Raw genomic sequence first — 24,248 nt, 5'->3', positions numbered from 1 at the left:
CTAAACTAGAGACAAGATTGTAAAGCTGAGGGGAAATGGTTTAGCTTCCATGTGCTGTCAAATGTGATATATTAGACCGTAAAAAGGGAGTTTGAAGAGAAGAGAGGTCAGAACAGAACTTGCAGGTGACACACATTGGTTCTTCTCTCACTAAGATGCTTTGCCAGCATATCTCCATGAAATGAAGATGAAACTAGATTAAATTTGCATTTCAGAGCCTCTATATGCCTTGAATCTTTGGTAAAAATTTCCTCCTCCATGTATCGGTACTATGAAAAGGGGGTCCAACTGAACGCTTAAACGGGGAGATGAACTGGGGCCCAAACCTGGAGCTAATTCAGAAGTGAGAATAAATAAAACAGATCCAGTGACATCAGGAGAACACAGTTGGGTAAAATTGTCTTACTGGGCAAATGAGATGAAGCATGAAGTAGGTTTAATTTGTGTGTTACATTCTTGTTAATAACAATATCTAATTAAGGCATCTGGCGACAACTTAATGGGGAGAAAAAGAAATAATCAAGAAGGCTTTATTGAATTTTTCTTCCGACTCCAGCTCTTTGGTTTTAAATGAATCCATCATCGACACAGAGCCTTGTTTGTCTGAATCTATCTTCAGCCCAGCAGAATGAAGCCTGGTTGTGGCTTTATTGTCTGCCTTTTTTATTGTTTTTTAAAGCGTGCCCGAAGTCTTATTTGTATATGTGCATGTCTGATGAAACAGGATCCTTATCCCTAGCTAGGAACTTTATGTGATCCTAACTAAAAGATGGCTGATGCATCAACAGCAAAGTGATTAGTTTGGTTTGTTATGTGCTGCACATTCCCTTTGCTTCTCCCGCTGCCAGCTTGCACGAGAGACAACCACGCTGTCCACAGCCTCTTGCAGAAGGAAAGACCCTTTGGCCTTCTCACCCTGTTAACTTTTAATGTAGAAGATATCAAAGCTCTGCATATCAATACTGCAAGGTTTAGCCCCTCAGAGTACATCTACATTGCAATCCAAAAGGACGGACCCAAGTTAGTTGTAAACTCAGGACAGAAGAAATGTTTCTATGACAGTTCAACCAGAGTTAACGTTACCCTTTAAAAAAAAAGAAGTCCAGCAAGAGCAGTTAGGCTTGGACTAAAGATTTTTCTGTAAAATGTTACTAAATATTTTTTCTAATATTCTGTGTCTGATAGATCTCCTGTAACAGGACACGTACAATTAACCAGCAGCTTTGCTATTAATAACTAACATTAATAACTAACCTTGATTATATGGATAAAATAAATTGGGGTCTCTCTGGATTATTGCCTTTCTCCAACTGACACCTCTTTAGTTGAATGACATGGAACAAAAAGGGAATCTTAAGAGTATATAATTGAGTGTGTATTAGGGTTTATGAAGAGATTCCTACAATAACTGTCATGCTCTACCTGAAAGAGTGGCTGTTATGTGAACATGCCAAAGTACCACTTTTCTTGCAATGATCTTAGTTCTCACTTGCTTTCTCTGCATTAGCTAAAAATCCACCTTAGCCAATGCCACTGAATGCATCCTGAGTAATGACTTGAGTGCAAAATAACGATAGGAATAAAGAATGAGATCAACACTTACTGTCACAGACCTCAAATCGGGCATCAAAGTAAAAGGAGGCCTGCTATTTCAGAAGTAGCTAGCTTCTGCTGCTTCCACCAACGACAGCTTCTCTGAAAATCAGGACACATTGATTTATATCCTGTTGGAGACTAAAGATCTATGCTGCACCGTGCCAGGCATTGTCTTTGCTCCAAAGGGGACAGTTAGATCAGGCAGACAAGAGAGAAAATCGAGGCACTGAGGGGTGAAGTGACTTGCTTACAGTGTCATGGTGGGTTGGTGGCAGAGCCAGGAGAGCAGCTCTCTATGCATGGCTGCACTGTTGGGTATCCTGATGAGGACACCCTTAAGGGTAGGTGCGTTGCTTTGAGCAGCATTGCTGTGGCGCTTCTTCAGATCCCCCAGCTCCCACTGATATCAAATCATCACACAGAGATGGAAACCTGTGGCCTTGCGGGTGGCCTTGAGCTAGATCCTCAGCTGGAGGGTCCTGGCAGGGTTGCACTGTGGTGGGAATGACGATCCGAGGAAACGTGTGCTCTGGGAAATGAAACATCTCTGTTGTTTTAAACAGTTTTGTAGTGGACGCAGCAAGAGGGAAACTGAACCCTTATATTTCCATTATTGGCCTTCTCTGAGGATGTGATCCCTCTCTCCAAAGCCCAGCCAAACACAGTGCAGCGAAGCAGTGCAGCAGGGCCACACATCATAGGCCAAAGCAAATAAATACTCACTGGGAGAGGAGGGAAACGCATGCTGGGGTGGAGAAAGATGAGGTTTGTGCCTCCTCCAGTGCTATTTCTTAATCTGGTGCAGCTGGTAAGCACAGCAATAGCGACAGCCCTACGCCAGTGAGAGAAGAGGAAGATTTGCTTTCGCACTCTTCAAGGGCACGTTGTGTATCACCAGCTCCTCTGACCTTCTCTGACTGCAGTGTTTGTGGCTCTAAATTGCATATTAATAAAATGTTGTTTTTGATGAGTTAATGCCCTCTTGGGATTTGGGGGTGCTGGGGTGCTCTCATGCAAGAACACAGCCCACATACCAGAAATCAGGTTTCTGCTGTGCAGCCTGGGAGCAGGGCTGGCTAGCACAGGCACAAACACTTCCTCTGGCTGGGAGGTGTTTGGTTCAAGGCTGGCCCCGGGCAGCGGGGACTAACAGCAACATTATTTGCACCCATGAGCCCTTTCAACTCCAATGGCTTGGAGGGGGATCTCTCTTTGCATCCCAAACCCTCCTGCCTTGCCACCAGCCCAGGGCTTTTTTCATTTCTCTCCTAGATCTTTCCATCCTATTTTCCTTCTATTCCCTATTTTCCTATTTTCCTATGTTCCTGTTTTCCTTTCCTTTCTATCCCCTTTCAGTCTGGATCCTCTCTCATAGCCACACCTGCATCCACACGCACGCACACTCAAGCCTCCCAGAGCCACAGGCAGGATCCTGAGCGCCGTGGGGCAGAGGGATGTCCTGTCACCTTCTGCCCCTCCACATCCCCCCTAGCCTGTTCCACGCTGATCTATTGCAGAGGACAGGTAACCTCAGCCAGGAAGATGGATGCTACAATTACCTTCCCCTTTCCAGCAGCTCTTTCCCCTTGCTTCTTCCTGATGGAAATCGTGGGCAAGAAAAATCTATTATTACTCTCCAAATCATATCAAATATTTATCAGGGTAATTCTCTAGTTATCACCCCCAATTGCAAGCCTTAGTCACGTAGTAAATCTTGTTAGTGTCATCCCTGGGAACGTGTCTCATCTGTCTCGTCAGCCGAGCGCTGCATAAAGCAGGTTGCCCCTGGGGAACGTAGCTTATGGCAAAGCGAGTGGCGAAGGAGAAGGCGGAGGCGACCAAAGACAGCGTCGAGCTTCCCAAGTCTCTTTTCTCCAGTCGCAAGACTGGGTTAGTTCAGGATGCAGCTAATGGGAGGCCAGGCTCATGGCATGCAGGAAGGGGAGCTCTGTTAGACCACATCAGCTGACGTGCTAAATGCTCACCACACAATAAGCTAATTCCTAACCAGAAGCTGCCTGGAATATGCAAGGTTAAAAAAAAGGAAAGGTGCATTGACCTGAGCAGCAGAGACATGAAGTGAGTAACTCAGGGCCACACAGGGAGTCAGAGTCAGGAGCTGAGATTAAGGTCTGTGAGCTGGAGGCTAGCGGATCATGTACAGGATTATTGCTCTTGGAGGACTGTAGCTGCTTTGAAACTATGCTGTTCCCGGAGGTGCTGTAAGTCGGGGCAACCTTGACATCTCTAGTAGCCATGCCAAGGATTCTCCTCTTCCACCCGCTGCAGAAAGGACTGGCAATACAGTCACTCTAGCTGATTTTTTTTTGGTTGTTTTTGTTGGCACCAAAATGTTTCCAGATTGTACCTATTTTTAAACTCTTTATTGGGTCAGATCTGGACAGCTTGGAGACTTCAGCTCTTTCCTCCTTCTACCCCTATGCACATAACTTATAACAGCAAAGGGAAGAAATGAGCAGCAAATTTCCTCTGCCAAAACCAATCAATCTGGCACCTGTCATCAGCATCACAGCAGCTATAAAATATTTAATTTCTTAATGATGAATTGGCAGATTGTTTAAAAAAGACAACAAGGAAACAAAGAAAAGGAAGCAGACACTCACAATCTGCAGTCACACGCTTTGCCAGGCTGAGCCTTTAGAGCCAATAGAAGAATTTTTCCATCCAAGCTACCTGACAGTGTTGTCTATAAAAAAAAACCCGCTTGTTGTTTTGGTGCTGTTCTAGTTCAGACAGTCATCGCACCCTTGACTTGCCACCCCAGGGCCCCTCCAGAGATTTCTGATGAAATTCAGCCTTCGGAAGAGTCTCTTTTCTGAAAATAGAGAAACTTCTCAGTGGCACAGATCTTTCCTCCCTCAGGAGCTGATATGCCAATATGAATAAGGAAATAAGAATGACCAGATTGGGTCAGAGCAAAAGTCCATCTAGCCAAGTATCCTGTCTCCGGCAGCGACTGATGGCGGACGCTTTAGGACCTGCATATGAAGAGGTCAGTCATACGGCACTGCTTGTCTAGCAGCCTCCAGCAATCTGCAGTGCAGGGGGATCTTTGGGTTTGCTAGCTCCTACTGGAATTTTCTTCCATGAACTTGCCTAGTCACTTTTTGAACTCCTGCAAACTTTGAACATCCAAGATATCTTGCCGCAAATAGTCCCAGCGTTCTCTTACTCACTGTGTGAGGGTTTACATCTTATTTTGTTTTCAGCATATCACCTGCTAATTAATGTGATGTCCACGGTTCTTGCATTAAAAAGACAGTGAAAATTCATTCTCTCTTTATTTCCCATCCCTTGGACATGTTTGGCTCACAAAATAGGCAGCAGAGATACCCATGCTAATGGAGATGAGAATCAGTAAGTCTGCAGTGGACAGTCTCATTTCACAGGATGTGTCAGCTGGGGGTGTGTTCACACTAAAATCATCTGCCTCTGGTACCTCCAGTTATGAGCTTAGTGGGGAGCTTGAATCCTTATCCATATTATGTTCTATTTGCAAATCTTCTGCATTAAGGGGAAGGAGAGGAGTGTCCACAGCCAAAAAAGCAAGAAGGAATATTGCAAAGGGAACATTTTTGCAGGCAGAAAGACCATCTGCTGAAGTTGCATGAATTACTTAAAGGACGTTAAAAAAAAAAAAAAAACCTCTATGTTCTTATGTCAGTTTATACCCATATCACTTGCACCTTAATAGAACTAGATTTACAGGCAAGCAAATTCCTTTCACTGCAGCCTGTTCTGGTGGTGGGCTTTATTGCAAATTCAAGGATATTTGTTTCTTTGTTAAAGCTTTAAGCTATACTTCTGGAATCCTTTAATAAAGAGAGAGTTACAGTTTTGCTAAAGCAAACGCAAACCTTTAGCCATCACAGTCACAGAGAAGAACATGAAAACAGGAGTTCTAAAGTCTCAAAAAACTCCCTCCAAAATCCTAGAGAGGGGAAAAGGAAGTGAACATTTGCTATTTATCGCTGTTTATTATTTTTAAATCAATCTCATGATTTGAAGTAGTGACGCTCGGCAGTGGCGTGACCGAACCCACACGATTCATCTGGGCAGGGGGAGCTTGCTGGAAGGTTTGGCAGATGCGGGTGGGTGGCTGGCAGCGCGCACGGGGCCTTCGTGCTTCCTCCTCTGCCTCTCCGCGTGGTGGTAGCAAATGAGGGCTCTGGCAGATGTCTGTGGGGGGATCAACTGGTTGCGCTGAGCCTGATTATGGCAACAGTGACTTCAGGATGGAATAGTAATGCCATTGTGATACAGGTAATAGACAGCACGTGGAAAATAACACAGCTAAAACAGCTTCATCTCCTGGGAGATGTCTGGCAGAGCCCTTGGGCTTTATCTGCTCTGGTGATTTGCTCTGGCCCTAATGCAGGCGTCCTGTTAAAAGAGGCTCCTCAGGTCTCCTGGTTGCCCTGGTAGGACTTAACCCTCTCTGAAGAGGGACAGGGGCAATTAGCCCATGTCACTGGGAGCTGGTGACCACGAACTGCAGCTTCAGACCTCTCCCCTGTTACGGGGCGAACTGTGGCTTCCCCCACTCCTGCACAACATCTCCAAGCCACAGAACGATGTTGCTGCGTGCACCAAAGCATCGCGTGCTCCCAGGGGCTGGTCGTTTTGGCCCAGGGATAAGATGAAATCAAAGGCCTGTACTCTCCTGCCAGACAGCTCGCTTTCCTCTTAACTCTGGATCTCTGTCTTCTGCTGATGGTGTTTAAAGAAAAGTTGCTACATTGATCCTGCCTAATATCTCTTTTAAAGTGTGGAATGGGAAACATCCTGCTTATCTCTAATCAAAGCTGTGTTTTTCTCTGCCTCTGGGCCAAAACACCGCACAGACTTGGCCCTTACGGCAGTGCTGGATGCCGAGCAGGCACGGGGCTGCCTGCCACCTTTCTGAGCACGGGGAGCACTTGGAAACCAGCCTGTTCCCTCTGTGCAACTGGACAGCAGGGGTTTTGGGGAGTATGCAGATGTAATGCAGAAAAGCAGCAATCCAGCCATTCCTAGCTAGGCAGTAGCTGATTGCTACTAAGAGTCTAAAGAAGGTTTTCTTTCCAGTCTGTTAAAATAGACTACAACACCAGCAAAAATTGGGAAGTGTGACTCAAAGCGGAGGCTGGAAGAGGGACAGGGCTGATGGGTAGCTAGACACCCACAACAAGAGAGCATCTAAGCAAAAAATACTTGCATCCTACTGCTGTCAACGAGATTTCAAATTAAACATATGCTTAAGTACAGAAGGGACTAAGAGAGTAGCTGGTTTTAAGAAGTTTTTGGTTTTCAAATATAGAAGGAAGATATTAGGGGAATGCTGAATGTTAGGAATGTTGCCCTCTCTACCACAGCACATTTTCTAAAAAAACTTTAGCAGAAGAGCATGAGGTTGAATAGACTTTGCTTTCCCTTCTTCCTCGTGACCCCTGGTCAGAGCAGAGGGCTGATCTGCAGTGTTCCTCCTCACTTGACTCCTTGCCAGACCTGCCTAGCTGGAAACCTTCCTCCAGATAGAGCGGGCTAGGAAAGGTACAGAACAGCAGTAAAGGAAGAAATGAACATGTAGGAATGCCCCTAATTCTCATTGTGGTTTTGCTGCCATGCAGGCCACTATAAAAAGAATATAAAATATCGCGATTGCACTCTAATAAGTTTTTACATCCATTTGCACTGGCATAAATTTCCTCTGAATAGAAATTTTTGTCAGAATCGGGTTTAGGCAGATTCTCGTTTTTATGATTTGATTGAAAAGAACCTACTTTCTCCCAAATAGCTTTTTTCTTCTTTTTTTTTCATTAAAAAGTAATAACTGAGCATGGCCAAACACAGCCATGTAGTGCAGTGAGTGTAGTCCAGCTCGAGAATTTTATTGTTGAAGGAAAGAAGGAATATGAGGCACTGGGGCCAGAGCATTTCCAAAACTATCTATTCCAGTTTGTAATAGTTTGGTTCTCTGTCAATTTGCTAAAAAGCTCATCATTTCAGTGAAAAAGCTTTGTCAGAAGAGCATTTCTGGCTGAATTTCTCCCAGAGATCACCTTATCCTCCAGCTTCCTCACTGTTATCCTACCTCATCCCTCTGCTTTTTCTCCAGTTTCCATAAATATGAATTCTCTCAGGAATTCCCCACTGCTGCAGATTCCTGACCTGGAAGAGCAGCTTCCTAGAGAAGCCCATTCCCTCCCCAGGCCTCCCCTATGGCTTGCTGTTGTCATCTCCAGGGATTTCATGGAGACTGGTGTTGTTCGAAAGCCATCAGCTCCAGGAATCATGTGAAATTGCAAGTCACTGATTTTGAAGGAAATCTGAGTCTCTAGCTGTTATGACTGTGGAGAAGACACTTGAAAAGATTAAAAAAAGGGACAGAATATATGTAAAAAGAACCAGGGTTTTTCACTTTAGGGTGTGTAACAACCAGGAGTGGCCGGGGACGGCGCCTGCTCCTCATGAGCGTCCTGCAGAGCTGGGAAAGGAGGGCCACCATGTCAGGGGAAGGGAAAGGAGGGCCACCATGTCAGGGGAAGGGAGCACACCAGCGTCCCCGTGGTGCTGGTGGCAGCAGGTGGCAGTGGGTGCCCCGGGGCAGGCCAGGCCGCAGGGGCTGCCCTGTGAGGAGGCTCCAGGCAGGTTTTGTGTCGTGTGGGAGGTAGGTGCCCGGTGGGGACGACCTGCCGGGGCGTGAGGGGAGGGCGACACGGTGGCCCTGGCGTTTGCGGCCGCTTGCTCGGACTCCTGGGGACATCTAGGTGCAGCCCTGGCCTGGAGGCGCCGCTGGGGACTCAGGTGGGCCTCGGTCATGGATCCGGGGCCAGGCCTGGCCCTCGGCTGCCAGACGGGGAAGGGGAAGGAGGACAACGCTGCAGCTCCCCGGGCAGCGCTGCTGTGAGGCCCGGGAGGCTCCCCCAGTGCAGGCTCCGCTCCTCTGGCCTGGAGGCCGCAACTGCTGCTGAGGGAGGGACGTTTTGGAGCACACACACACAAAACGGAGCTTTTAAAACCGCTTTTAAACCCGAAGTTTTCCAGCTTTTTTTCTAGTCTGGCAGCCCTGAGGCCACCACACACACAAATCTTTCCCTGGGAGATGCAAGGACCCAGCGGGAAGTGAAGGTGAGGGAATGGGAAGGGCTTGGGCCCAGCATGTGGCAGCGGGAGCGCAGCCCCGTCCTCCCTGCTGCGGCCACGGACGTGGATCCCATGTGGTCGTGGTCTGCCCCTTGGTAGCTCGTTTTTGCCTTGCGGAGCAGCTCGGGGTTGCTGAGAGTCCAGGGCCTGCTCGCCTGTCTTGCTTGGAAGAAAGAGGGGCTGGAGCACTGCAGGGCGGGAGGAATTGCCGAAGCTCTGGGCACAGAAAGCTGAAATCCAAGCAATGGGAGAAAACACGAGGGCTGAGGGAGGGTTTTATTTGGAGTTGTGTCCTGGAGAGGATGACAGGACTAGGAATGGTAGGGGCGTGCAGTGCTAGCACCATGGCGAGGCCAGACGCACAATTAAAGCAGAAGCGTGAAATAAGCCTGGTTCCAGAGCAAAAAAACAAACCCTGCAGCACCCTGAGGTGTCTTTTCCCACTGGGGTGCCAGCCGTGAGCAAGCAAAGAACGCGCAGCGATGCCGGCACCTCTCAGCACCCTGTTGCCCCACGCCGTGCAAAGCGCAGGAGGCTGCTCCTTTCACAGCCCTGCTGCTGCATGTCCCCATTCCCAGCTCCGCACGTCCCCATTCCCAGCTCCGCGCTCCCCGGGGGTGGCCTGGAGACCATGCCATGCGTGCCAGTCGCTGCCGCCGTCACTTATCGGGGCACTTCGCAGCTGTCACCGTAGGTGCTGTCAAGGCTTCGTGACGCCGTTTGCTGGTGTTGTTAATGAGCGCTCTCTCCTATGGACTTGCTTAACAACGTGGCACGGTGCCTGCTGACAGGAGCTGAGGACCTGCCACGCTGGAGCAGGGCTTATTAAGCAGAGAGAAGGGCCTGCTGGGAAATTTCCATGATGAGGAATTTTTTCAGGCAAAATAGAGGGCAGTGTAGGGCAAAATCTCTATTTTCCACTCTATGGCTCCTTTGTGGGGGGGACTAGGCTGGCTGTGTCCCCTGTTTGTTCGAGTGTGTTGAGCTGTTTCAGTGGCAGCAGCACCTCCCTGGCCTGCCTAGCAGTGCAGATGGAGGTGGAAACAGGACTTCTGGCTGCAGCTGGCAAGAAAAACCCTTTGGGTGAGCAGGAATGAGGGGGATGGCAGAGCTAGCACCCAGCTGGCCTTGTGGTCAGAGATGGATTGCTTTGGAGCTGCTCCTGCCTAGAAGCCTGAACTAGCCCCTCTGAGATCTCACCAGCCTTTGATGAAGCGTGGGGCTGGTTTCAGTCGTGTGTGGTGAACGCTGTTGAGCTTGCTAAAACATTTTCTCTGTCTTCAGCTGCGATTTCGTGCTGCACCCGGGCTCAGAGGCTTCTTTGCCAAGGAACATGCCCTGCTTGTCTCATACCTCCCCAGTCCCATGGAATCATCTGTTTTACGCAGAGCCACTGAAAGATAATGCAACACTGGCAAGAGGACAGCAAAGCCCATGCCAGCGTGTGCCAGCTGCTGCATGTGTGTAGCGAGGCAGCAGAGCGGCTGCTGCAAGGGAAGGGGACTCGTTTCAGGTTGGGTGCCCGCCGTGCTGGAGTGCTCCCTGCAAACTGGCCCGTGAATGTGTCTGTGGATCCTCCAGCTCCGTGTTTACCCACCTTTTTGTTACACAGGTGATTAGATTACATTTTGATTACATTCCTTTAGGAAAAAGAAGGTCATGGCAAGCTGATGTAACGCTGTGCTGCCTGTGCCCCCTCTTGGTCTTACAGTTTTGAGTTATAATAGAGACACTGAGCCAACTTTCTGCAAAGTATGGAGCAGTCAGTGGTCTGTGCTCCAGCAAGCATCACAGGACAGGACTCCCTGTGTCCAAACCTCAGTGCATGTTGCGTGCAGATCGCCAGCATTTCCCACCTGGGGCCACCTCCTGGGCAAGCAGGACCGTCATTGCCAGGAGCTGGGGTGGGCATTGCCCAGGGACATGCAGGGGCACTTGGTTTAGCAGGGCACTTCCTTGCTGCCTCCCTGGCGCCTGCCGAGTTTTGCAACGCATGTGAAGAGCACACGATGGCACTGCAGGAGCGCAAACCGGCTGCGCTTCCTCTGCGGCTGGCTGGGCTTTTAACCCTTGCAGGGAGGCGAAGCTGCTGCGGGCACAGCGGCTGTGCAGGGCCGAGCTGCGGAAGGGCGAGCGGCCCTCCTGCCCGGCTGGAGCATGAGCTGCTGGAGCGCTTGATCCCCTTGGGAAGGGAGAGACCGGTGGTGCCACTGCACCAACTGGCACCGCGGGGTCTGCCAGGCTCCCTGAGCTGGTTTCTTCCAAAATTCCCGGTAGATACTTCACGCTGTGGCTCCTTGTGGCTACACGCGCGGTGCGCTGGGCTTAGGCCATGCTGGGGCAGGTGGCAATGCAGCTCCCAGCCTAATTTCAGCAGCAGGATCCATAGGCATCAAGTGCATCAACCTTGGGGCACTTAGGGGAGCTGCCCTCGCTCAGACCCTGCTGCCGCCGCTTTGGCTTTGCCTCCTGCTCCTGCAGGCAGAGACAGTCTTCAAATCCACACGGGGCGGCAGGAAGCCCTGGTGCAGCTCTTGCATGACAATATCTTGCTGCCAGCAACTGGGTTTTGGGAGAGAGCGAATGAATCAGTCAGTCCTCTGGTTCCTGGAGCAGCTGATCCTCTGGCTGAAGACTGAGGAGAACCACAGAGACAAACACAAAACAACACACAGGACTTTTTTTTTTTCTTTCCCCTGGGATAATCCATACAGGAATGGAAGTCTCCCCAGAAATATTTGTTTATTCACGTTTATTTCATCTTTTTAGAAAACTGCTACTGAACTAAAGAGGATAAACGCATCAAGTTTCACTCAAAATACTGCCAGATCCAGTAGGAATCTGGCAGAACACAGTCCCCTTGAGTTATCTAGTTGGCATAAGTTAGATGGATTTGCCTTTCCTCCTCCTGTCATCCCCACAGGAAAAAAAGGTTCACTTTAGCAATTTTCCATAATTAGCAAAAACAAAAATATCCAGAAGAAAATGAACAGAATTAGGAGAAGAAGTAAAAAAAAAAAAGGAAAAAAAATCCAAAAGAGGGGAAGAACTGATGGGTTTTGGCTTGTGCAGCTCTCGTCCATCTCTGGATGGAGTACACTTCTCTTGGTATCTTCCTGTTTTAAATCCAGCTGATTGATTTTCTTTCTTTTTCTTCCTTCACACTTGTTTATTTTAATAAAGATAGATTTTTTTGAAACCTCCAGCAAAATATTCTGCTGTCTCCACCTACCCTCCTGGCATTGAGTGCAGTGGTTATAATTTGATTTCTGCCTCTCCTGCTGCGCTGATGTGGAAAAAAAAATAGATCTGATTTTTCTGTATTTTTTTGGTGGGGGAAGCAAGGGAAGGAGAGGCTAGGAGTAGTGTGGGGAGAAAGAAGGAGAATCAGAGGGAATGCACTCTCATTTTCTAGGCCGTTTTTTTTCCCAAGTTTGCACTGTCTGATGGACAAAAATCCCAGTCTAGCTCAGCTAATCAATTGCTCTCTGAAGAACAGAAAATGGCTCATGTCTTTAGGTATTTTTAAGTTATTCTTGGCCTGCTGCAGTGACTCATAGCAGCTGCTCTGTGCCAATGAGTTCAGGTTTGTAGCCTATTTGTGAGGAAGAGGATCATGATAATCTGCAGTTTGCAAAGGGGGAAACTGAGGCATGGAAATAAATGGACTCTTGTCCCTTCAGATCATGTGCACAGCCGAGGAAACATAGAGCACAGCACTAGGAATTAATGTCCAAACTCAACATACAATCAGCGCTCACAATCCCGACTACATTTGCAGCAGCCCTCAGATCCCAATTAAACTTTGACAAAAGTAGATATTCACCACTGCTTAGCAGCCAGCTTTTCTCCAGAGATAATACTAAGCAGCAGATTTTCAAAAGAGTTTAGCTATTCCCGGTTCTTGGAGCTTTTTAGGGAAAAGCGCCTGCTTTTAGGTTTAAAAAGGAATGGCTGCTGCTTTGCCAAAAAATCTAGCCCTTCATTTCTAGGCATGGAATTAAAAACATAATCATCATTTATTTCTAGCTTCTAAATGAGTAGCTTCCCTTGTATCTCTTTTGTTCCTAGTTTTGCTGGTTTCTGGGGACAGGGCTAGTGATGCTTTCTCTGTGTATCTGAAGATAATTGCACTGCTAAATAATTTTTCCTCCTTTAAAATATATATCAAGATTGCCTGCCACATAGTTTGTGATTCCTGCTGTGGAGACAAATGCTTTAATTAAGAGGGAAAAGCAAAAGTATCACACAGAAAAAGAAAGAGCTTCTGCAAAAAATAAACCTGAAAGGCTTAAGAAAAGCAGAATAGGGCAGGGAGAAGCACTTCGGAGCATGCGCACGTGCGGTGATTGCTGTGCTAAACACAAGGAATCTGGAAACCCAGAAGCAGCTCAGTGCATTTCCACTGAGCAACCAGAGGCCTTCCTTGAACCTCTTGTCCCATTTTTAACTGGAAGCCCCATGTGATTCTGCAAGGAAGAAGAGTAAGAAAGAGAGCTCTTCTCTTCCTTGTGTTATTAAGTGCAGGAAGCCAGGATGCAGCCCGAGAAGGAGACATAGAGACCCACAGACACGACACGCTCATGTACCTGGAGTGAGCCTGCACTCAGAGCCTCCCTAAACCCGTAAGATCTTTTCATAAACAATCCCCATCCCTTCCCCTAAAGCTTCTCCCTGAAGGAGAAGGAAGAGGAAGAAGAAGACGAGGGGAGAAAGGAGAAAGAAGAACGAAAAAAAAAATAAAATAAAATAAAATAAATAAAAAACCCCTCCTTTCCCAAAGCACATGAGGCCAATTATGACCTCTCTTTTAACGCATCGCAGGTGCTGCCCTGATCACCAGAGCTCCACTGCCTAGCCCAGGTGTGCAGCAGGCACCAGCCTCGGGCTTCAGGGGCAAACGTGCTTCAGCTGTGTGTCACTGAGCAAGAAGAGCTGCCCAGGTTAATTAACTGGCCTTGCAAAGGGAAAGTTTCAGGCCAGAGGATAGGGGGAAGACAGGAAACTGAAAGCACTGCGGAGTGCTTTCCCCAGCTGAGCATGGATTCTATCCCCTGCTCACGGAGGATAATTAGATGATTGCCATCAGATGGGTAAGCTGAGCCCTTACTTTCCGCACCATCCCTTCAAGACAGTAGGATATTATTCTTTTTTTTTAACCATCCTGAGCTAGCAATTGTCTATGTGATCTGCAGAGCTGTCCCTATATAATTAAAGCTGTCAGTCAAACTCAAGCACCTAAACACTACAAACTCCCAGGCTTATGAGGATTTATCACGGGTCTTTATTGCTTTGCAGGCAAACCAGTGCTTTGTGGACTGCATTTGCTGTTGTCAGAGGAACAAACTGTAAGGCCTTAGGAAGGGAATGTCCCTGTGAAAGCTGCTCCTGGCGCTTCGTGGGCTGCTAGCTGCAGCCACAGCATCTTGTGCAGGCAGGTGGCAGTGAGGCTGACGCTGGGCACTTGCCAGGGCTGAGTGGGGATGCTGTAGCTGTGGGTAGTGCACTGTCCTTGTCACTGTGGTAGGTCCAGAGGTCACCTCTGAGGTTTGAAGCAAGGGGGAGCTTTCCTGTGGTGACCTGCAGAAGATCACCTGGACATCTGTCTCCCGAGGGATGTGCCGGTTTATCCAGTGCCTTAACAGGCTGGACCACCTGCCATAGTGGTAAGTGAAGAGCTTGGCTCAGCACGGCTGTTCTCTTTGCACAGGGGCCTTAGTGGACTGGTAAGGCGTGTGGTAGCTACCCGGGCTATATGGACTGAGGATGACGTCTGGAAGGCTAGGCCTGTGGGTCCATCTGTCTCTGAGAAAACTCTGGACAAAGCCTTATGGCACAACTCCTAATCACCCCTGTTTGGATTGATGAATTTTCTCTCTCTTTTTTTTTTTTTTCAGAATGTGTATGGAGACAGCATGGATACCAGATCCCTGGTGCGGAAACTCTCCTTGGCTTGTTTCCAGTGGCAAAAACTGTTGATCTTGCTGTTTGTGGGTAAGAAAACTTTGATCCAGGCTGAGCCCTGGGACCTTGTCGTGCTAGGAGCTGTGCAGAGGGAGAAGCTTCTCCAGGCCCCAGTGTCTACACTGGAGACTGGTTCCAAAAATGGAAGGTGATGGAAGAGTGGAGGGAGGAGATCGGTGTCCATAAATCAGATATCCACAGCCCTAGGTCTCCCTAAAAACTGAGATAAGGGGCATTTTTTGGACTTTTATGTGTTCCCGACAAGAAAAGGTGGTTGACAAGGGGCTATTTCCCCCCTGTTTCCCCTGGTTTATGCAGGTTGTTTATGCTGGCTGTTGCCATCCTCATTTCCAGGAAGGATTAGCAAGCAGACTAGAAGCCAGAGTTGCACTGCTGTTTCAGTTGTGTATCTCTGTACTGATTGTATTTTCCAAATATTGAGACCCATCCTGCAAACAATCCCACCACAAGCAGTTTCCCCTATGTGGAACTGTCCTGTTCTCCTGTGGATCTGCTCCTGGCACAGACATTGCTCTTGAATTTGTCATTAATAAAAGCAAAACTTCTTCCGAGAGGCTTTAGCTGTGCTTGTTTAGAGTGTATTTTTAGAAAATTAAGTCATCTTGTATGCCATTGGGAGCATGGAGAGAAGAAAAGCATCCAAAAGGTGACTGCTTTTTTTCCGAAGTGTAAAAATCTCTTTACCGTTTTACACAACTGTAAAACAATCAAGTGGTGATTCACTGAATTCTCCCCTGCATACTCCTGCAAATGCTATCTGTAGCAAGGACGATAAGGTGATGTTTGTAGAATAACTTCTTTCAAAAGTGTTCATACTTTAAAACACCAGTTCGAGGCTGACATCCACAATGGTCTATGTGCACAGGGCTGTGGGAGGCTGAAAGAGGGTTAATCTGCTTCTGTGTGTGTATGTGATACACAAATTAAAACCCTCTGTGCGTGTGTGGGAGGTCTAGCAGTCACCTTTGGATAAATGCTGCTGTGCTCTTGCAGGATTAAGGTCCAAAGGTGGGTGTTTGCCTATGTTGTGTGTAGCAACCCAGCAGTAACTGGCCTGATGAAAGCTTCTGTGTGGTGTGTGCCGAAGGTCCAGCGCAGACCCACTGAGACAACACCTGTATGAGCGTGTGTAACTGCTTGGGATCTACCTCCAGAGAGAAAACCAATTCTAATTTCATACCATCATTAGAAAGGCTGATTGTTTGTCCCAGGAAAAATAATTGCTGCTTAATGACGAGGATGCAACCATTGTCATTTTCATGAAAAAGGAAAGGGTGACCATGGTGCACAGTAATGTAGTGACTTCATGGTCCAATACAGAAAATGCTGAGAAAAATCAGAAGTCTATATCTCCAATCAGAACAATCTCTTTACTAATTTTTAAATGCCCCGAAGAAAGAGCAAAGCTAACACTGGATAATCTGTATATCCTGTCCTCCCTTTTGCATGAGCACATGGGCAGCACTTCAGCTCTTTGGGGTTATAATTTCCCTTTCCTAAATGCCTTCTTTCTGGTCAGGGTCTAGTCCAGCAAATGATAGGCTGGTGTAAACGGTAGAGAAGCCTTTTCCCTCTGCAGCCACAGACCCAAATTCATCAATGAGGGCACAGAGCCCTTGGGGAAATCTGGACTGTACCTCCGAATCAGTATAGCACCTGGCTCAAAGTGAAGAACAACTAAGACAAGCTAATGTCTGTGTTATTAAGGTGATTTTAGATGTTGTTATGTCTGGCATGAATCCCTTGATTTCAGGCCAAGCAGCAGCCCTGGCCAGGCCTGGAGGATTTCTCTTGCATATACCTTTCTTCTTACTGCTGTTAGTCTGTGCTGTCCTCAGCCTTCTGGGTTTGATACCAGCACCATGCCAGCTCTTGCTGCATCTTGCTGCCTGTTTGTGCAATAAGTGATCGCCTCATGTAACAGGCTGCTTGAAGGTCCTCGCAGTCCCCTGTTCCTTGTAACATCCTAAGAAGACTGACATGAATGATTGTGGGGCACTGTGAGGCTTAGAGCTGGCGAGTTATCCTTACCCGTTGGGACACGGGATGGTCTTCAGGTCCGATGGCTGGAGAGGCTCCAGTGATGCTGCCCGGAGGGAGAGATCCTGTGGGCTGTGCAGTGGGATGGCTCTACCTGCAGTCATATTGCCATGTAGCTGTGTGGCCTGTTTCAGCCTCTCCTTTGCCTTCAGCAGGTCTGTATGTGCAGACTCTACACTATGCGATGAAGTCAGGTGAAAGCCAGGCAGAGTAAGTTATCTTTTCTTCTTCCCTTTTCCTACTTCAGTGCTACTGTGGTCTGGGCAAAAGATGGGGCACATGGAAGAGGAAAGATTCATCACTGTGGAAAGAAGAGGCAATCCTTTTCCTAAGGTGACATAGATGTTTCTCATCTGCATAAGAAACAGCTCCCCCAGAATGAGTCCTTGGAGGCTTGGAGGACTGTGTCCTGCTGGCAGTGAATCCAGGGTACGGCAGACCAAAACTGCAGGATGAAACAGTAGTGATAGGGCTGGCGATGTATTAGCTAGACTCTCTTTGCATGTTCTTTGGAGGGGGCAGACATGGTCAGGAACTCAAATCCCTCCTGTATCATGGCATCCTGGACTGCTTTACAAGCTTGGAAATGAGCTCGGTGTCTTTCACAGGAAGCGCCTTGGTGCTTGCAGGAGACGCTTTGTGTGGAGAAAACCTTTTCTTGGAAGGTTTGTCAATTATGGTTTTTGTCTGGGGATTTTTGGTGGGAGACGACTGAGCTCTCAGTGGCTGCTGATGAGTGGGGGCTGGCAGCCTGGGGTTTAGATGCAGATATGCAGGAGAGGAAGCAGCATTAGTTTGAGCTAATGTTGCACAATAGCATCTTAGCTCTGTTACAAGCAAGTCAGCAGAATGGTGCAATACAGATGCATGTGTAAAATGTCATCTGAAGGGCAGTCAGAGAGGAAGAGATGCACTGTTGAACTGCTCCGTGCACAGTGAAGGGTGGGTTTTGTTGTGAAGTGAATGAGTAGATAAAAGTGGAAGCGTAACTGGAATTGTACACTGTCACTGCTGCCCAGAGGGTGGGTTAGAAACAGTGAGCGTAAGAACTATAAGTTGTGGGTCATTTCTGGGAAATATTTCAGAATAGCTCAGTAGCTTTCCAAAGCGCTTCATCATTCAGTCTGCTTCAAATGCCCTAGTCCTTGTGTCTGATACTTTGCGACTGCTTTACTCTTCCCTGAACTACTGGCACTCTGAATCTCCCTTGGCAGGTTTGAACCTCATTGGAAGCCTTTCCTGACCAGCAAATCCCTGTACCTGCTTATGGACAGGCCTTTCAGAAGTGATCTTGAAAGAGTTCTGTGGTTCCATACCCTTCCCTTTGGGCTACGGAACTCAGGTATCACAGCGCTCTGCTGTCAGTGCTGTAATGTTGTGGATGGACACTGTGAACTGAAGAGCCTCTTCCTGGAGTGCTGCAGAGGAGATGGAAATAAATCAGGGTCCATTTAGCAGGGCTAGGCTGGATAGTTGGGATGCCTTTGAGGCATACTCCATCATGGTGGTAGGGGAGGAAGGAGATAGTACTTTAATTCCAACTTTTAACTATGCCAGGTGGGGTGCAAAGAGGAAGATTGACAGAAATGCTCTTATGGATGGAGCAAGATCCACTGCAGAAGTTAACAAACACCAGCTGTGAGGGAATAACTGATTGGGTTGGGTCCCTTGCTGTTTTCAGTGTGAGGTAATGCAGAGCAACGCCTTGCAGTGCTGCTCTGAGGTAACCTGTTTGCCTTGAAATAGCCTGGGCAAATTCAATTGGGGAAATACAATATGTGGCAACTTCTGACAAAGCAGGGTGGTAACCGACTTCTTAAACTGAAGATATACCTCAGGGTGCAGATTGGTTGGATTCACAGTGCTTCCTCCACAGGGCAACATCGGGCCCTTTTTTTCCTGAATCATTACTCTTGGGAACAAAGAGTTCCCAAGTTCAAACATTCTCCAAAATGAATGGAGAACAGCTAGTCTAGATGGTATCCCTGCCCCAAAGAGTGGGCAGAGCATGCCCTTGGGGGGGTCTGTGTTGGTAGTGTTGGGTGGGGTGGCTGTAACGAGAACAGTATTTGATCATGCTGTCCCATGTAAAGCGTCCTGGCTCTTTATGAAGTGGTGAAACCTGGCTCTCAGAGCCTGAGAGAACAGGTCTCCTGTTGGTACTGGTGGGGCCACTGTTAACCCTTGAAGATAACCCTTCATCTACTTCGTATCTTTCAGTTCTCTCTGCTTTTGCCACACTGCAGCTTCTTCCAGAGCAGGAGTTGCCCGAATCTTTTGCGCGGTACGGAGACTGGGCAGGGGATGGGTCTGGGGGGGAGTAGAAGTGTGAGGGAGGTGGTTTGAGAGACTTGGTTTCTGAAGCTTTTCAGAGTTCTCTCTTACTCCTCAATTTCACAGCTCTTCCTGCCTCTCACTCCTCCTGACACTCCTCATCTCTCTCAATGGGTTTCTCTTTCTCTCCCTTTTAAATATACTCTTTCAATAAGTTCTCATATTGATTAACTTAGGCTGCTAGATCCACACTTATTCCCCCTTTTAACTTCTGTTATGCCCTGTTCTCAGTGTTGCCCTGTCCCATTCATTTTCTCTTGTTCTAACTCCACCACAAATATGGCAGTCCAGGGCCTGCAAAGTTATATCCATCCCTATGTTCTGCCTGCCTGCATTCAGAGAGAGGGGAACTGAAATGCACTGCCTGTTGTAGCTATTGGAAGACTTCTGAGCTTGGAAACCCTCTTCTTTCCTGTCCTAGCACAATTAGATAAAATTTTCTGTGGTGTCTTTTTCTGTCTCTTCCCAGTGTACTCTGTACCTCAAACAGAGGTTCACCCTCCAAGTTAAGAACTACTGATCTACTGAGCATCCCTACTTGACTTTCTCTTTCCATTTCCTTTGTGCCTTGTGTCTGCCCTCTTCTCTAGCTGACTAGAGGTTCCAGTTAGCTTTATTAGCATGTTGTTGACACTCCAATGCCTTTTGCTCATTAAGATAAATCCCATCTCTATGTGGCTGGGACAGAGCTAGAATCCTACTAGGATCCTAGGGCTTCTCTGCTCTCATACTGCTCAGGAAGTTACCTGAGCACATCAAACAAGCCCTCAAGGATACTCCTCTAACCTGGTGGAGAAACTTAAGGGAAGGACTTAATCTCTTGGAGTCTTTTTTCCTCAGATTGAGGTGCCAAAGGTGTATTGTGGTCGGCAACGGTTACTCCATCTATGGCCAACACTTTGGGAAAAAGATCGATTCTCACGATGTTATCATAAGGTACTGAATTCTTAATAGAATCCAACATTTAGACAGAACCTGGGGGCTGATAATGTGCATGTGTCTTTCTTGCCTGTCAAACATAACATCTAGGATCCATCAGCTCAGATAATCTAATGACTTTCTTGCAACTCATTGCAAGTCACTGCAGGAGTCAAAAATTATACTTATTTACAGTTATGTTCCCTGGGGCCTGGATAGCCAGTTTCAGTGCCCCACTCAATAGCAGCTGGTAATCCCGATGTTGTAGGACTGGTTCAAGGCCTGACAATGCCAAATCTTTGATTGCATTTCAACTTTAGATGCATATTTCCTTTAACTTGGGAGAGTCGTTTAATTTCTGTGTGCCTCAGTTCCCTCTCTGAAAACTGGCAGTTTTCTGACACCACTGCCTGCCTTTTTGTTAAGGGGAGGAAGTACTCCTGCATGTGTGAGGTATTCAGTTCTGTGGAACCAAGTCATAAGGTTGCACCATAGTGTGTATCCATTCCCTCATGTGAGTTCACATGGCCCATCTTCCACTTGACAGCAGACAGCTGCTTTCATGGTTTGAAATTGTTCCAGGGACAAATCCTGCTCTTCTGCCTTTGATTCTCAGGTTAAATGATGCTCCAGTAAAGAAGCATAAGAAAGATGTGGGTGAGAGAACCAGCATCCGTCTGTTCTTCCCTGAATCAGCTCTTCCCAACCCTCTGGAAAACAATGACAATGAGACACTGATGGTGTTTGTCCCATTCAAACCAGCAGATTTCATCTGGCTGAGGGAGGTACTGCTGAAAACAAGGAATAAGGTGAGATGTCTTAAATGAGGGAAAGCTGAAACCAAGTTGAAACCAAGTTACTTGGAATGATATGTTTCATTGCTCTAATAGTCATGTGTCCTTCAAATATTTAATGAGCTGCACAGTGGATCTGAGACTTTATTTTTCATTAATTAGAAACACCCTAGTCTCAAGCACATTGCAGATAGTTGCACTGGCATAAGTGGAAGAGAACTGCAGTTTCCTTGCTCTGCCAGAGTGTATGTCGTTCTGAGCACAGAGCTAGAGCAACAGATTGTAGCTAAATCTTTATCTTGACACTGTCTTGTGTGCATGGACATGCCTTGAATGTCTCTTTCTCTCTCTTTGCCTTTCCCTACAGACAAAGGTGGGATTTTGGCGCCAGCCACCTGGGGAATGGAACGGGAATGTCTCTTACCTGCGTATTCTCAACCCGTATGTCATCTATGAAGCAACGTACAAACTCCTGAAGCTGAATATTTGGAGTATGGTATGATCTCACCCTGGAAAGCAAAAGGATAACTATCAGTATTCTGTGTCTTCTCTAATACCTCACTGCTTGAATGGAGAGAAGTCCTGGACAGCAGAGATGGGGAAAGAAAGAAAGCCTGCTGATTAGATTAGCGAGTCCTTTCCCTAGTAAACGCACTCTTTCCTGACAGCATGGTATTACAAGTTTTGATCACTGCTCCTACCAAAAAACAGAAGAGTTTTCTGGCCTGTCACAGCACTGCAGTGTTAGTGCACCATTCTTGTGCACTAGTGCACCATTCTTGTCATTCTGCCCCGTGACCCTTAGCCATTCTGCATTCAAATCACTTCAGAGTTGCACTTCTGGCCGGAGTTCTAGACATCACATAGCCTGGCCCCCTGTTGTGACAAGCAGCCTTGTCATATAAGCCCTTTCACATAGGTTTCAAGGCTCCTGTCTATAAACCATTACTGGTAATTAGCTAGTGTAAAATGAGAGGAATTTGGGTTGGCATTCCTTTAAAACACTCAAATCTAGCAGAATTTTGGCCTAAGGCTTGCTTTTATGCCCAGCGCTTCTGGAACACAAATTTCCCATCCACTCCATGGTGGAGGGTTATTTCATTAGTGAATCTAATGATACTTTGTCTTTGGTCTTGACAATCTTTGTGATGGTGCTGTGCAATCTTTAATTAACTTTAAGCCTACCAGGCACCACCAGGATATTTAAAATCTGCAACAAATCCAAGAGAAACTCTAAAGTCTGGTATGGCAAAATAACCTTTTCCAAGGTCATGCAGTAACTCTTGTCCTGGACTGAGACTGTATGCCAAGTCTCCTGAATACTGTAGAAATGCTGTTAAAAAGCACATTTCTCTGCTAAAATGCTTTAAAGGTGCTAAGTGGGGCAATCCAGGTGGAGAGTGTTAAGTGCTCAGCTAGGCTTGGGGGACCAAGAGCATGTTCAACTGCTCTGTGAGCGTGGTTACTGTTCTGCTCAGTTGCAAAGCTTTTAATGCAGTGTGTGTTTGTACATGGGCATGTTAACTTTACACAAACAAAGAACATTTTTGTAACACATAGGCTAGGGACAGGCATTTAATGCTTGGATTAGAGATTAGGCACCATATGAAGGTCTCCAGTAGAGAATACACCTAAAAGAGGCACATGGTAAAAAAAATAGATGCAGAAAACTTATATGGGCTCCATCATGGATGTCACTTTGTCAAAAAGCGTGCTGATTCCTTCCATCTGAAACCTTTTGATTTCTGCTGAATGCTTTATTGTAGCATCCCAGAGGCCACATTCTCCTTGACCCTTATTTTCTGCAGCACCTTCTCATAAGATGCTGCTTGCTTGAGTTCTAGGGACTCTGTCCAGGCATCTGTCCTGTTTTATTTATGTATTTTTTTTTTTTTAGTAAGTGAAGTGTGGGGGAAGCTATTGGTCCCAGCTGGTTGCTGATGTCACTATTGTAAAAGTAGGAGTTTGAAATGCTAAACAGCTGTTCTCTCTTTTCTCTTCCCAGAGATATGCCACCACGGGAATCATTGCTTTGAACTTAGCCCTCCATGTGTGCCAAGAGGTCAACATTGCAGGCTTTGGTTACCCTGGCAACCATGACAATGCTACGCCAATACATTATTACAATACGGGTCGCCCCTTGCGAAAACAGGTAGCGAACACATCCCCTTCAGGATGAGGTGCTCTTCACAGTCGGTCTTAGCGGACAGAGCTAGGATGCAGATAGCTGAGAGCTGTAGTAGCTATCAGCAGCATTACCCATGGTCATTCCCGTTGGGACATGCCAGAAGGAATGTTTTCTTCCCAGAAAAGACCTTGAGCACCGACACAGGCTCATTCCATGTGTGTTTTGGCAGTCCTTGTTGGGTGACATGGGTCCTGCCCAGCCCTAACAGTGGAAGTGCTGCAGAGGAGGCTGAGTCAGGTGGGATCCACGGCCTTCTGGGTAGCGTGAGGAGCATTGTAAGAAATAACCCGTAACTTTGGCTCTCTTGTGTCTGCAGCTGTTTCAGCACAACATCACTGCTGAGAGAAAGTGGCTGCTGAAAATGATCCAGCAGGGAGCGATTGCTGACATTGGCAAGCCTTCCTCCCGGGCCCAGGACCGCTGATGCTGCTTGCTGCCCTCCTACAGATACTGCTGGTGGTCCCAGTTGGGCTTTGCCCTTGTTCAGGTTGTTCTGAGCAGAAACATCCTGTTCGATGTGGGGTGGGAAATGAGCCCTGGGATTCAGAGCTTGTCCTTTCCCCTGTTGCATTCCAGCTCTCACTACTGCCTGCCATAGTGGAGAATGAAGTGTCAGGCAATGGTTTTCTTTTTCCTCCTCTTTTGGAGCAGGCTGTCATTTTCTTGTTGGTTATTTGTATAAAGTACCAAACTGGGATGGTTTCCCAGCTGGTCCCCAGCCCCTGGGTAAGGGAGGAGGGTGCCAGTGCATTGTGTGCCTAGAGATTTCAAACTCGTAAGCAGCTTGGAGTGAGAATCAGACCCAGCAGTTTGGAAAAGGACTGGGCTGAACATTCAAGGATTTCAACGTTTTACTAATTGTTGGGAAATGTTATGTCTGTAGGAAACACTAAGGAAGTGGGATTTTTATTTTTTTCTGTTTGAGAATAAAAATGTTTCTGATTTCAAGGAGTGTTTCTGGCTGGCAATGTCATGTGAGGGCGATTTCTGGTAGGACAAGTGAGAATTGCATCAGCATTGCCTCTGAGATCTTTTCATGACTTCACAACCACATTTCATGCTCCCTGTAGCTCAGGATGTTTCTTCCAGCCAGTTATGAGCATGAAGCCAGCCTGCCAGGTCCACTGTATGCTAAAGATCTTCCACACATAAGAAGTCCCTTCCACCTTCCACTGTGTTTGTGGCTGGCTCCTGTTCAAAGTCCACTTCTGGCACCCTGTATTTTGGGTCAGAAGCCAACCCTTTGA

At 47.2% G+C, this 24,248-nt stretch overlaps 1 protein-coding gene across 1 annotated transcript; it reads left to right on the top strand.

The window, feature by feature from the left end:
* Positions 1–14,645: 14,645 nt before the first annotated feature.
* LOC104572063 (CMP-N-acetylneuraminate-beta-galactosamide-alpha-2,3-sialyltransferase 4-like) lies at positions 14,646–23,425 on the top strand. Its single transcript, XM_088527963.1, has 10 exons — positions 14,646–14,736; positions 16,923–16,977; positions 17,376–17,432; positions 17,982–18,109; positions 18,988–19,051; positions 19,942–20,037; positions 20,636–20,828; positions 21,181–21,309; positions 22,819–22,965; positions 23,318–23,425. Exons 1-10 carry the CDS (start codon positions 14,658–14,660, stop codon positions 23,423–23,425), a joined length of 1,056 nt encoding a protein of 351 aa, XP_088384089.1. The 5' UTR covers positions 14,646–14,657.
* The last annotated feature ends 823 nt before the right edge of the window (positions 23,426–24,248 follow it).

This window comes from Tinamus guttatus, unplaced genomic scaffold (assembly GCF_059628265.1).
Source record: "Tinamus guttatus ecotype Peru unplaced genomic scaffold, ASM5962826v1 Tinamus_guttatus_pri_ptg000297l, whole genome shotgun sequence".
In the NCBI taxonomy this organism is placed as follows: Eukaryota; Metazoa; Chordata; class Aves; order Tinamiformes; family Tinamidae; genus Tinamus; species Tinamus guttatus.
Note: the sequence above shows the minus strand (reverse complement) of the source record. Positions and strands in the feature narration are given on the sequence as shown.

Excerpts from the sequence above, each read along its gene's own strand:
- LOC104572063 (XM_088527963.1), top strand. The coding sequence starts at position 14,658 with ATGGATACCAGATCCCTGGTGCGGAAACTCTCCTTGGCTTGTTTCCAG. Across the intron at positions 20,038-20,635 it reads TCTCACGATGTTATCATAAG|GTTAAATGATGCTCCAGTAA; the intron begins GTACTGAATTCT and ends TTTGATTCTCAG. Across the intron at positions 20,829-21,180 it reads TGCTGAAAACAAGGAATAAG|ACAAAGGTGGGATTTTGGCG; the intron begins GTGAGATGTCTT and ends CTTTCCCTACAG.